The following is an 11,952-nucleotide window of genomic DNA, read 5'->3' as shown; positions in this document are numbered from 1 at the left end:
TAAGAGTGCCTGGGTCTCAGTGTCCCCTGGTAATCCCTGCAAGCACCTCTGAGAGAAAGCCACCCTTGAATTCCACCTGCTGCCAGACAGTCCAGTTTCTCCCTGTATTTGTCTGGGTCCCCAGAGACTCTCCTGGAACTGGAGTTCAGACCAGGAGTATGTGTCTCCCTCCCGATTGAAAAAGACAACTGCATCCTCAGTTGCCAGCCCTTTCCGCACCCGCCTCCTCTGAGTCTCAGTGTGCTTTTCTCTTTCCTTCTAATTATAGAATTTCCACTCAGCCAGCCTTCCTGTGGTTGTGGATGATATCTGTTTTGTCTTTTAGTTGTATTTTTGAAGTGGTAGTGTGAGGCATCAATTTCAGGTGTTTACTATGCTACCATCTTGGTTTTCCTCCCAAATCAATGTTTTTGTTATCAGGCTACTTAAGGAAACTCTTATTAAGGATTAGAGTATAAGAATAATAAATTGTAGTTACATGGACTATTCTCATTAGCAAATTTAGGCTATTGAACTAATCTTAAACTTTGGAAAGCTGTTTTTCATGATTAAACAGCTTTCCTAGCAAAATCAGTATGTTTGATTTCAAATACTGATTTTCATTTCCCCAAATCTAATTATATATGACACATATGAGGACATCTAGGATATATCTTTCATGTTTGGAACTATTAATACCTAGTGTAATATGCAGTAGGTGTTCATCAGATCTTAAGAAGAGGTGGCAACATATGGCAAATACTCAAAGGGGGCATTTCCCAATAATTTCTTAACCCAGCCCTAGTCTAGATCATTGTGTTCTGTTTGGACTTATGTAACTTTATTCTGAAGGACTAGTGTCCTGATGGGGAGGTGAATCCTTTCTCATATGTATGTCCAGAGAAGCCTTAAGAATTCAGAATTTCAGCAGATGCCAATCTCTCAACTATTCGGTCTCATAAGCATTGTTCAGATTTTGTTTACCCTGGATATTTTTGGAACTGGTTACTTTAGATGAAAAAAGAAGGTAAATTTGCTAGGGAGTTTAACAAATCTAAAAAATGGACTTTGTCAAAGAAATACTTAAGCTGAAAAGAATCTGAAGGGTATTTAATACAAGCACTATGTAAAAAGTACTGCTTTTCAAGATAAGTTTGGATATAAGCCAATGATAAAAGTGGCATTCTTTTTATTTTTTTTTAATGTTTTATTTCATTTTTTTTCTTTTTCTTTTTTTAAAGTGGCATTCTTTAAGAATTTGCTTGCATGCATATATAAGCAAGCTATATTTATTTGTTCCCCTACTATGTCCAAGTTAATTTAGGCGACAATTTTTATGAACTCTTAAAAAGCCTCACCTGCTCTCAAGAATTTAGAGGATTCTAATTTATTCAGCAATAGTTGGGTATCCTAGTACATGGTACAACATTTTCGTAAAAATTGGGGCTTGTAAAGGGGAGTAGAAATGTTTCTTTGTAAACTGAACTCTATACAATTTAATTTGCTGTAAATCAGTGTTACTGATTACGGTTTTCATTTATGAAGGCAATAATGTGTTTACAGATATACCATATATTTCATACGGAGGATATGAAAACCATGTATTATCTCCTAGCATATCTGTACTGCCTTTTAGAAACTCAGATTCTTTTTACAGAAATAAAGATTCATTATAATAAGAAAAAAAGAAATTGGGGCTTGGGAATGGCATAAGCAACCAAGATTAAGAACACGGTGCTAGAAGATTGCAGTTTAATGAGCAAGACAGACATAGATAAATCATTAAAAAATATCAGAAAAAGATATAGAAGTAGAATGGGGTTGTGTGATAATTAGCAAGTGAGCTACTTAATCTAACTATTGGAGGTAAACAGATAGCATTTAAACACTAGTTTAAGAAATGGGTCAAATTTATAGTAAAGAAGTAGTATTACTAGTGATAATTCATTTGAAGATTGGTCTGCTTGAAAGGTATTCTGAGTTTGCTAGGATATTGTGAGATTTATTTTTGCTTTTCTGTATTTAATTTTGCCTTTCTGTATTTCTATCATGAACATGTAGCTGTCTGCATTCTTTGTGGATTTTTTTCTCTCCAACATTTTTTTCAAATATGTTATTATGAAAAATTTTAATATGTAGAAAAGTTTCTTTTGTTAATATTGTACTGTATTTGCATATGTAAAGAGTACTGTTTTTCAAGATATCTATTTATATATTCTTCTATCCATCAATGTTACTAACTTTTGTGTGCCCTTTTAACTGTTTATTTTGAAATAATTATAAATTCACAGGAATTTGCAACCAAAAAAATGTACAGGGAGATTTTGGATATTCTACCGTTCTCCTACTGGTAACATCTTGCATAACTGTAGTACAGTGTCAAAACCAGGAAATGAAAGATTTATTTAGATTCACCAGTTTTACATGCATTTATTCTTTTGTGTATGTATGTATGCATGTATGTATAAATATAGTTCTATGAGATTGTATCATGTGTAGCTTTGTAAATTACAACCAAGAGATTGAACTGTCCCATTACCACAAGTTTTCCTTGTGCTACACCTTATGCACAGCTTCCTTCTTTATCCCCCCCGTATTAACTCCTACCAACTTATCTGATTTTTGTGTTTGTTATTTTGAGACGAATCATGAAGCATGTAACCTTTTGAGATTGGCTTTTTTTTACTCAATGCAATGCTCTTGAAATTTTGGATACATTTCAAAAGAAATAATAAACATCAGCATACTTTTTCCTAATTACTTCAGCATATATAGTATTAATGAGAGTTTAATATTTAAGTTTGTGTTTGAGGCACATTTTACATATAATGAAATGCCAAATGTTAATGTCTTTAGAGTTTTAATCAAAAGGTAGAAGAGTAGCTCTTTATAAGGACATAAGTTTTACTGTACTTGAATGTGTCTGTGTATTTCTATTCATTAATATTATACAAATTCAAATATATTTGAAATTATTTGGTACCACCAAAATATTGATAGCAATTTTGCTATTCTTCAGTAATACAGAAAAAAGTTATACATATGTTAGCCTTAAACTTAAAATGGATCACTATGAACATAGCTTATTTAGTAAGAAACTTATGCTAATGTGATGGTAAATGATAAAGACATGCTACCTGAAAGATGCGCAGTAAAACCCTTGTGCTCTGGAAAGGAACTTTGAAATACATAAGATCCAACTTATTTATCATTTTACTATTGGCACTTTTTAAATTATCCATGTGCTTTCTTATAAATTCTTTTAAATCATGTTTTGGACCCCAGAATACAGTTTAGAACCAACTAGTTGTTATTAAAGTTTTAGGCTTTCTGTTTTATTTTACATGGTTTTACTTATGTAGATAGCATAAAACTAATTTTGAGTATGCTTTTTTCCCTTCAAGGAGATGAAGACTTATCTAAATCAGTGCCTGTCACAGTGGATGATGATGATGATGACAATGATCCTGAGAATAGGTATGGTTCTATCTGTAAGGACTTTAAAAAGATAATAACCCACCCTAGATGTGGGCACAAACAGCAGCAAAAGAACCTCAAGCTGGTTGTAAAAACCAGGAGTGCATTAGAAAGACTCTGCTCACAGTCTTTCCTCAAGTTTGAAAGAAAGGCCAGAAAATAGGCTAAAACTCAGAAACTTTAAGAGAAAGTAGATATAAATATTGACACACCTAGCATAGGGTGTGATATAAATATGTATAGCACTGTCAATTTTATATTTTTATGTAAACTGCTAATTTTTGAGAATTTTTAATTCTTACAGATTATTTTATTGATGAAAGTGGATTATCTCAAATTGGTGACAACAGACATCTTTCTCATTAATGTTTGATTTTAAAAAATCCTCAAGTGAGGGTATTTTTTCCATTGATTTTTAAAAAGAGTAGAAGGTAAGGATGGAAGGAGGGAGGGAGGAGGAGAGAGGGAGACAGAGAGAGAAAAACATCAATGTGCAAGAGACACATTGGTTGCCTCCTGCGCACACCCTTACAGGGAGCCTGGGATCCAACCTGCAACCCAGGCACCTGCCCTTGATCTGGAATCGAACTCTTGACCCTGAACCACACTGGTCAGGGCTGAGTATTGTTTTTAATTGCTATTCATTATGGTAGTCCTATTTATTAAAATCTGTTCAAAGGAAAAAAAAGGGACATTACTCAGATATTTAAGATTAAGAAATTGCTTGTAAAATTAGTATCAATTTACAAAGTGTCCAGACTGATACAGATTTTAACTATTTTTCAAATAAAATAGAAATGGTATGATACTATTAACTTTAATAAGACTTAAACAATAAGTGTAAATGTGAACAGTATAGCCTGTACAAATATTATTAACTAAGGATGGCTGGGAGAAGAGAAACATGCAAAGGCACGCTCATATCCCAGCAATGGCGAATAAAAAACAACATAATATTAAAGAATATACCATAAAGTTTTTACATGTCTTTTAAACCTTTCCCTGCACATTCATAATGTTCAGCCAAGTGTGGTGAAGTGGATGGAATTTTGAAATAATAGGAATAAGAATATCTGACTTCTAATTTTTATAACAACTGTCTCTGTAATCTTGGTCAAGTGACTTAACTACTCTTTGCCAAAATTTTCTGATCTCTAAAATGAAAATGTTGGATGAAGCTTTCTCTGATTAATTCTAAGTCTCTAAAAGCTGATAGACTTGATAGGTTTTATTAAAGAACACTATATTAACCATCCATTTATTCTGAATAGTAAGCTGTAATGTTAAGAAAACATGAAAATATATATGTAATTTTTGTGTCATAATTTTCTAAGGATAGCTGTTATTCTAGCTTTGTTTTATGTCTTGCTGATAGTTTTTTTCTGTTTCAAAGATCAGCATTCTCCTAATTAGCAGGAAACATTGTTATTAGGGTAAATGAACAGTTTTATTTTGCACTTTGAATAGATGTATACAAAGACAGATGCTGCTTGCTGCTTATTATTTTTTTTAATCCTCAACTGAGGTTATTTTTCCAATGATTTTTAGGGAGAGTAGAAGAGAGAAGGAAAGACAGAAACATCAATGTGAGAGAAACACATCAATTGGTTGCCTCCTGCACATGCCCTGACCAGGGTCTGGGCCGGGGAGGAGCCTGCAACCAAAATATGTGCCCTTGACTGGAATTGAACCTGGGACCCTTTGGTCTGCAGGCAGACACTCTTATCCACTGAGCCAAACCAGCTAGGGCTATTTTTTTAAATTATATAACCAATTATTTTATGGGATAGGTGTGGGGTCCAGAATGGGATGGTAAGGACATCTATTGTATTTATCAGGGATTTATGTAGTACATGATCACAGAGAGATTATGAAAGCATTTAAAAATGTATTATTTTAAAATTTTTAAATTCCTTTTCACTTATTTATGCTACTATTTGTTTTCTTGCAAAACATGAGGCCTCAAATGTTATTGAAAGGCTAAGAATGTTTAAAACATGCTATAATTTTAATGTGAGTGATGAACCTTAATTTCATATCTAGCCACCAATTGAGAATATCATTAAGGTATGATAATTTTTTGTGTTAGAGCTTGTCAAAATATAAACATAATTTTCATCTCTTAAGTACTTTATTACATCTCTCTGTAACTGGCAAGTATTTTATTGAAGGTATATATAATTCCATCTTATGTTGTGGTTAAAAAATAAAAAATATAACCCTTTTGAGTATTTTGAGAAGAATTCAATTTTTATCTTGAGCATATTTTTCATTATACTCAGTTTAATGTGCTTTTATAATATACACATACCCAATGATTTTCCAGCAGTGTGCTGTGGCATGCTGGTGTGCTGCAAGAATTTTTAAAATATGCAATACCTGACTAAGTCAGGAGTATTGACCTCTTTTCCTGTTGATTGTCAAATAAAAAAAATGACACCAGCCAACACAACAATAGCCTTCCAGTGTAAATGAATCAGAATCATACCTATGTTTTGTCAGATATGCAAAAAATATAACATACTTTTTGGTGTTGCAGAAATTTAGTAATTATAATAAGTTTTTTAAAAATATTTTTGTTTATTTCAGAGAGGAAGGGAGAGGGAGAGAGAGATAGAAATATCAATGATAAGAGGGAATCATTGATCAGATGTCTCCTGCATGACCCACACTGGGGATTGAGCCCACAACCTGGGCATGTGCTCTGACCTGGAATCAGACGTGATCTCCTGGTTCATAGGTCGACACTCAACCATTGAGCCTTGCTGGCCGGGCTGTACAACTTTTTCCTTGTTCAAGCATTTGATTTTAATTATAATGCATCTTTTTATGACACTTGAAAGAATTTGTTGGAATTGAGATAATGCAGGCTAGTTTATAGCCAAAGATATTTTGATATTTCTGAAATTGAGGAAGTAAATACTTTATAATTCCCAAAACATTTATTTTATATAACATATACTTAGATATAAGCTATGTACTTAAATAGTATTGTGCAAGTTTTATAACAGATTTCACTCTTATTTAACTTCTCCATTTTAAAGCATTGATAGCTTTTGAGGTCAATATAAAAGACTTAGCCATGTCCTGAATATGTTATTGGGTATGAATAAATAAGTTTCTATTTAGCCTACAATTAGATGGCATCATTCAGATTTGATAGCTCTAACTTGTAAATTATTTCTGTATAATTGCATATATTTAATAAACAATGACAAAATATTATGGATTGATTGGCAGTTTAACTTTCATTACTTTTGGTCGAGCCTTTAAAAAATATAAGCAGTAGACTACCTTTATCTTTTGAATTTTCTATAACTGAGAATTTACTTTGTATTTTATAGATTAAGATTTATGTACTTTTTGAAAGGGGGAATAATAATACCAGTTTGTCAGATTATTTAAATTATACATGTACTGTTACAGTCAGTTATTTGAATGTACCATATTCGTTTTTACTTTTAAATTTTTATTGATTTCAGAGAAGAAGGGATTGGGAGAGAGATAGAAACATCAATGATGAGAATCTTTGATTGGCTGCCTCGTGCACGCCCCCTACTGGGGATCGAGTCCACAACCTAGGCATGTGATCTGACCAGGAATTGAACCTGACCTCCTGCTTCATTGGTTGATGATGTTCATCCACTGAGTCACACTGGCCGGGCAAATGTACCATTATTTTAGTGTTGTCTTTTGAATCCCTTTAGTGTTTTATATTGGTTCTTTCATTGAAAAGACATTTATTAAAAAAAAGACATTTATTCACATAATGTTTTATTATTGTTACAGTTCTACAATTAGCCTGTTATTGAAAATGCATTATGATTCCTTAATGTTTTAAATTTTAATAGAAATATTTTGACCAAAAAATTTTTAAGAATGTTCTATATTTTACTGTCAATTTGTCTCAGCGATAAGATGGTATTGTGTTCATGGTTAACATTGTTAGGGTTGTGTCTGTTTTGTCTTTTAGTTGTAGTTTTGAAGTGGTTGTGCGAGGCAGCAATTTCAGTTGATTACCTATGCCGCCATCTTGGTTTCTCCCCATTGTTAGTGTTGTGGATCATTAAACCAAGCTTTGTCTTTAGAGGTTGCATACTAAAATGATTATTGAAAAATCCATTCCTCCTGTAAAAAGAATTATTTTTGGAATATTCTTAATTTGTATTTTTACGTGGTGTGACGCATATTTAAAACTGAGCTTTTAAGAGAAAAATCATATTGCTAGGTATTTTTCTGAATAAGCATTCTTTTTGTTAACCTGAGTTTTTATTAAAAGCTGAGATTTTTTTATATAGATATTCTCCCCTGCTACACACATACATATATTTATTTTATAATTGAAAAATGCTTAACTGGGTATAGTAATACTCTATAGTTTTTCTCATAATTTCTCTTTCAGTTTGGTTGGGTTATTTATTTATTTATTTATTTGTTAATCCTCACGGAGGATAGTTTTCCATTGATTTTTTAAAAATATATTTTATTGATTTTTTACAGAGAGGAAGGGAGAGGGAGAGGGATACAGAGTTAGAAACATCGATGAGAGAGAAATGTCGATTCAGCTGCCTCTTGCACGCCCCCTACTGGGAATGTGCCCGCAACCCAGGTACATGCCCTTGACCTGAATCGAACCTGGGACCCTTCAGTCCGCAGGCCGACGTTCTATCCGCTCTATCCGCTCTATCCGCTCTATCCGCTGAGCCAAACCGGTTAGGGCTCCATTGATTTTTTAGAGAGAATGAAAGTGAGGGGGAGAGGCAGAGAGAGAAACATCAAAATGAGATAGACACATCTTTTAGTTGCCTTTTGCATGTGCTTTCACCAGGGCCAGGGATGAAACCTGCAACTGAGATACATGCCCTTGACTTGAATCAAGTGCAGGACCCTTTAGTCTACAGGCTGATACTGTGTGGTGCATGAGATGATACCCAACCAACTGAGCCACACCAGCCAGGCTCTTTAAATTTTTATTAAAAAATTAAAAATGATCCTCACCTAAGAGTATGTTTTTATATTTATTTATTATTTTTATTTTTAAAATTTGGAGGGAGGAAGGGATTGGGGGAGAGAGGGAAGGAGGGGAGAGCAAGATAGAGACATCAATGCTAGTTTTTTTTTTTTACTGTATGATTCCATTTATATGAGATGTCCGTAAGAGGCAAATCTATAGAGACAGAAATAGATTAGTGATTTTCTAAGACTGAGGGCGGGAGTAGGGATTAAGTATAAGTGGCCATGAGCCATTTTATGGGGAGAAAAAAATGTTCCAAAACTGCATTATGGTGATGGTTGCATCAATGCTAGTTTTTGATGGATTGCCTCCCGTACCCGCTACGTCTGTGGATCAAACCCACAACCTAGGATGTGCCCTTACAAGGAGTTGAACTTGAAACCTTTTTGTTGTATATGATAATGCTCCAACCAAGGGAACCACCCAACCAGGGCATCTTAGTCATTTTTTTATAGAAATGTTGATATCAAGATACTAAGTTTGAATCACAGAGGTTAAAAATATGTTAATACAGACTTTTAAGATGAGGAATTCCATAGTAATTTTATGAAATTTTTATTCCTCAAAACATTTTTTTTTGGACCAAAGGGTATTTATTGCTAACCCCTGAGTTAGCAGCATCCCTGATGCCCACCTTCTTCTTACTCCTAAAGATAGATATATTGTAGGCTCATCTATTCTTTTTTTATGAAAAACATACACAATTTTCCATCTTTTTTCCATTTTAGTTCACATTAAATATTATTCTGTATTAGTTTCAGGTGCACAACATAGTGCTTAGGCAATCATATACTACTTTACAGAGTGGTCCTCCTAATATTTTAAGTACCTCCCCACTGGCCTGTGCATAGCTATTACAATATTATTTTTCTTTCTCCATTGACCTCTTTCTGGCCACACGCACCCCCAGCACATGCCCTCACCCTCTAGTGACTGTGTCCATTGGTAATGCTTATATGCATGCATACAAGTCCTTTAGTTGATCTCTTATCCCACAGCCCATTCTCCTGCCTTCCCTCTGAGGTGTCACAGTTTGATGCTTCTCTGTCTCTGGATCTATTTTTGTTCATTGGTTTATATTGTTCACTATATTCCACAAATACGTGAGATCATGTGGCATATATCTTTCTCTCATTGGCTTATTTCGCTTAGCATAATACTCTTTGGACCTATCCATGCTGTTGCAAATGGTAAGAGTTCCTTCTTTTTTACATTACAATAGTATTCCATTGTGTAGATCAGGGGTCCTCAAACTTTTTAAACAGGGGGCCAGTTCACTGTCCCTCAGACCATTGGAGGGCTGGACTATAGTTTAAAAAAAAACTATGAGCAAATTCCTATGCACACTGCACATATCTTATTTTCAAGTAAAAAAACACAACGGGAACAAATACAATATTTGTATTTGCATGTGGCCCGCGGGCCGTAGTTTGAGAACCCCTGGTGTAGATGTACTACAGTTTTTTAATCCATTTGTCTGCTGTTGGGCACTTAGGCTGATTCCAAATCTTTGCTATTGTAAATTGTGCTGCTGTGAACATAGGGGTGCATATATATTTTCTGATTGGTGTTTCTGATTTCTTGGGATATATTCCTAGGAGTGGGATCACTGGGTCAAATGGGAGTTCCATTTTTAGTTTTTTGCGGAAACTACATACTGCTCTCCACAGTGGCTGCACCAGTCTGCATTCGTACCAATCTGTATTCCCACCAGTAGTGCAGAAGGGTTCCTTTTTTCTCCACATCCTTGCCATCACTTGTCTTTGGTGATTTGTTGGTGATAGCCATTCTGGCAGGTGTGAGATAGTACCTCATTGTTGTTTTGATTTGAATTTCTTGGTTGATTAGTGACTTTGAGCATGTTTTCGTATGTCTCTTGGTTTTCTGTATGTCCTCTTTTGGAAAGTGTCTATGTAGGTTCTTTGCCCATTATTGGATAGGGTTGGTTATCTTCCTTTTGTTAAGTTGTATGAGTTTCCTGTAAAATTTGGAGATTATACCCTTATTAGAGATAATATGGGCAAATATGTTCTCCCATGCAGTGGGTTTTCTCTTAGTGTTGTTGATGGTTTCTTTTGCTGTACAGAAGATTTTTATTTTGATGTAGTCTTATTTTTTTAATTTTCTCCTTAATTTCTATTGTGGTAGCAGCCCTATTGGTAAGATAATGCTACGACAAATGTCTGATATTTTGCTGCCTGTGGTTTGCTCTAAGTTTTGTATAGTTTCCCATCTATGTTTGTATGTTTAAGTCCTTCATCTATTTTGAGTTTATACCCCTGAGTTAGCAGCATCCCTGATGCCCACCTTCTTCTTACTCCTAAAGATAGATATATTGTAGGCTCATCTATTCTTTTTTTATGAAAAACATACACAATTTTCCATCTTTTTTCCATTTTAGTTCACATTAAATATTATTCTGTTTCCCAACACCATTTATTGAAGAGACTGTCTAGATTCTATTGTATGCTCTTGTCTCCTTTGTGAAATATTAGTTGAGCATACTGTCTTGTGTCAATTTCTGGGTTCTCTGTTCTGTTACATTGGTCTATATGTCTGTTCTTGTGCCAGTACCAGGAAGTTTTGTGAACAGTAGCTTTGTAGTATAGCTTGATATCTGGTATTGAGATCTTCCTACTTTGTTCTTTCTCAGGATTGCTGCAGCTATTCTTAGTCTTTATTTATTCAAGATGAATTTTTGGAGATTTTGTTCTAGGTCCGTGAAATATGCAGTTGGTATTTTTTAAAATATTTTTTATTGATTTTTTTTTTACAGAGAGGAAGGGAGAGAGATAATTAGAAACGTCGATCAGCTGCCTCCTGCACATCTCCACCTCTGTCCTCCACCTTCCTCCACTGGTCCAGCAAGTGGCAGGGACCATGTCAGCAGCTCTGGGGTGTTGAGCGCCGTCCACGTGCCGAGGACCCCCACACCGGTGCCCCTCACCACCTGTCCGGCTGTGGGCGGTCAGTGCAGCTGAGATGCGGGCGAAAAGGAGGAAGGTGCATTCAGTTGGCTTATGCTCCTACTTCCGGGTCCTCAACTCGGCCACTGGGGCTGCCTGCCTTCGGGCCTTCACCACCTGCCCGGCCTCTGGGATCCTGAGTCCTCTTCCGTCCATGGGGCCTGGGTGTCCTGTGGGTGTCCTTCCTAACAGCCCTCGCGACCTTCCCCTGCTCCTCTCCCCCAGATCGGGTGCAAGGGGTCCCAGTGCCGCAGCCAGTTGCTGACCTCGGCGCGACAACCACACTCCCTTCCCAGGCTGGCTTCCACCCGCGCCCCATCCCCGCGGCCCTGCACCGGGCCAGGCAAAAGCCTCCCTTAGAGACCCTCAGAGGGCGAGGCTGGGTCTGGCACCTCCCGGTCCACTGACGCCTCTCCCCGCTTCCCCAGAGGGCCCTGGGGTCATATTGTAGGGGGTGGCGGACCTGGGAGCCCCGAGGGACCTGAAATCCCAGGTCACTGGGGGGGGGCAGGGCGA

At 36.0% G+C, this 11,952-nt stretch overlaps 1 protein-coding gene across 1 annotated transcript in view; it reads left to right on the top strand.

The window, feature by feature from the left end:
- ATRX (alpha thalassemia/mental retardation syndrome X-linked) overlaps nt 1–11,952 on the top strand; it is a gene marked incomplete at its 3' end in the record, with an annotated part of 143,993 nt that overhangs the window by 98,649 nt on the left and 33,392 nt on the right. Inside the window, exon 11 of the mRNA XM_015557685.1 lies at nt 3,384–3,456. Within this exon, the coding sequence (XP_015413171.1) occupies nt 3,384–3,456 (73 nt within the window). The remainder of the gene's footprint in view (nt 1–3,383; nt 3,457–11,952) is intronic.

The sequence above is a fragment of the Myotis davidii genome, unplaced genomic scaffold, assembly GCF_000327345.1.
Source record: "Myotis davidii unplaced genomic scaffold, ASM32734v1 scaffold1493, whole genome shotgun sequence".
In the NCBI taxonomy this organism is placed as follows: Eukaryota; Metazoa; Chordata; class Mammalia; order Chiroptera; family Vespertilionidae; genus Myotis; species Myotis davidii.
The sequence above is the reverse complement of the archived record's forward strand: the minus strand, read 5'-3'. Positions and strand labels throughout refer to the sequence as shown.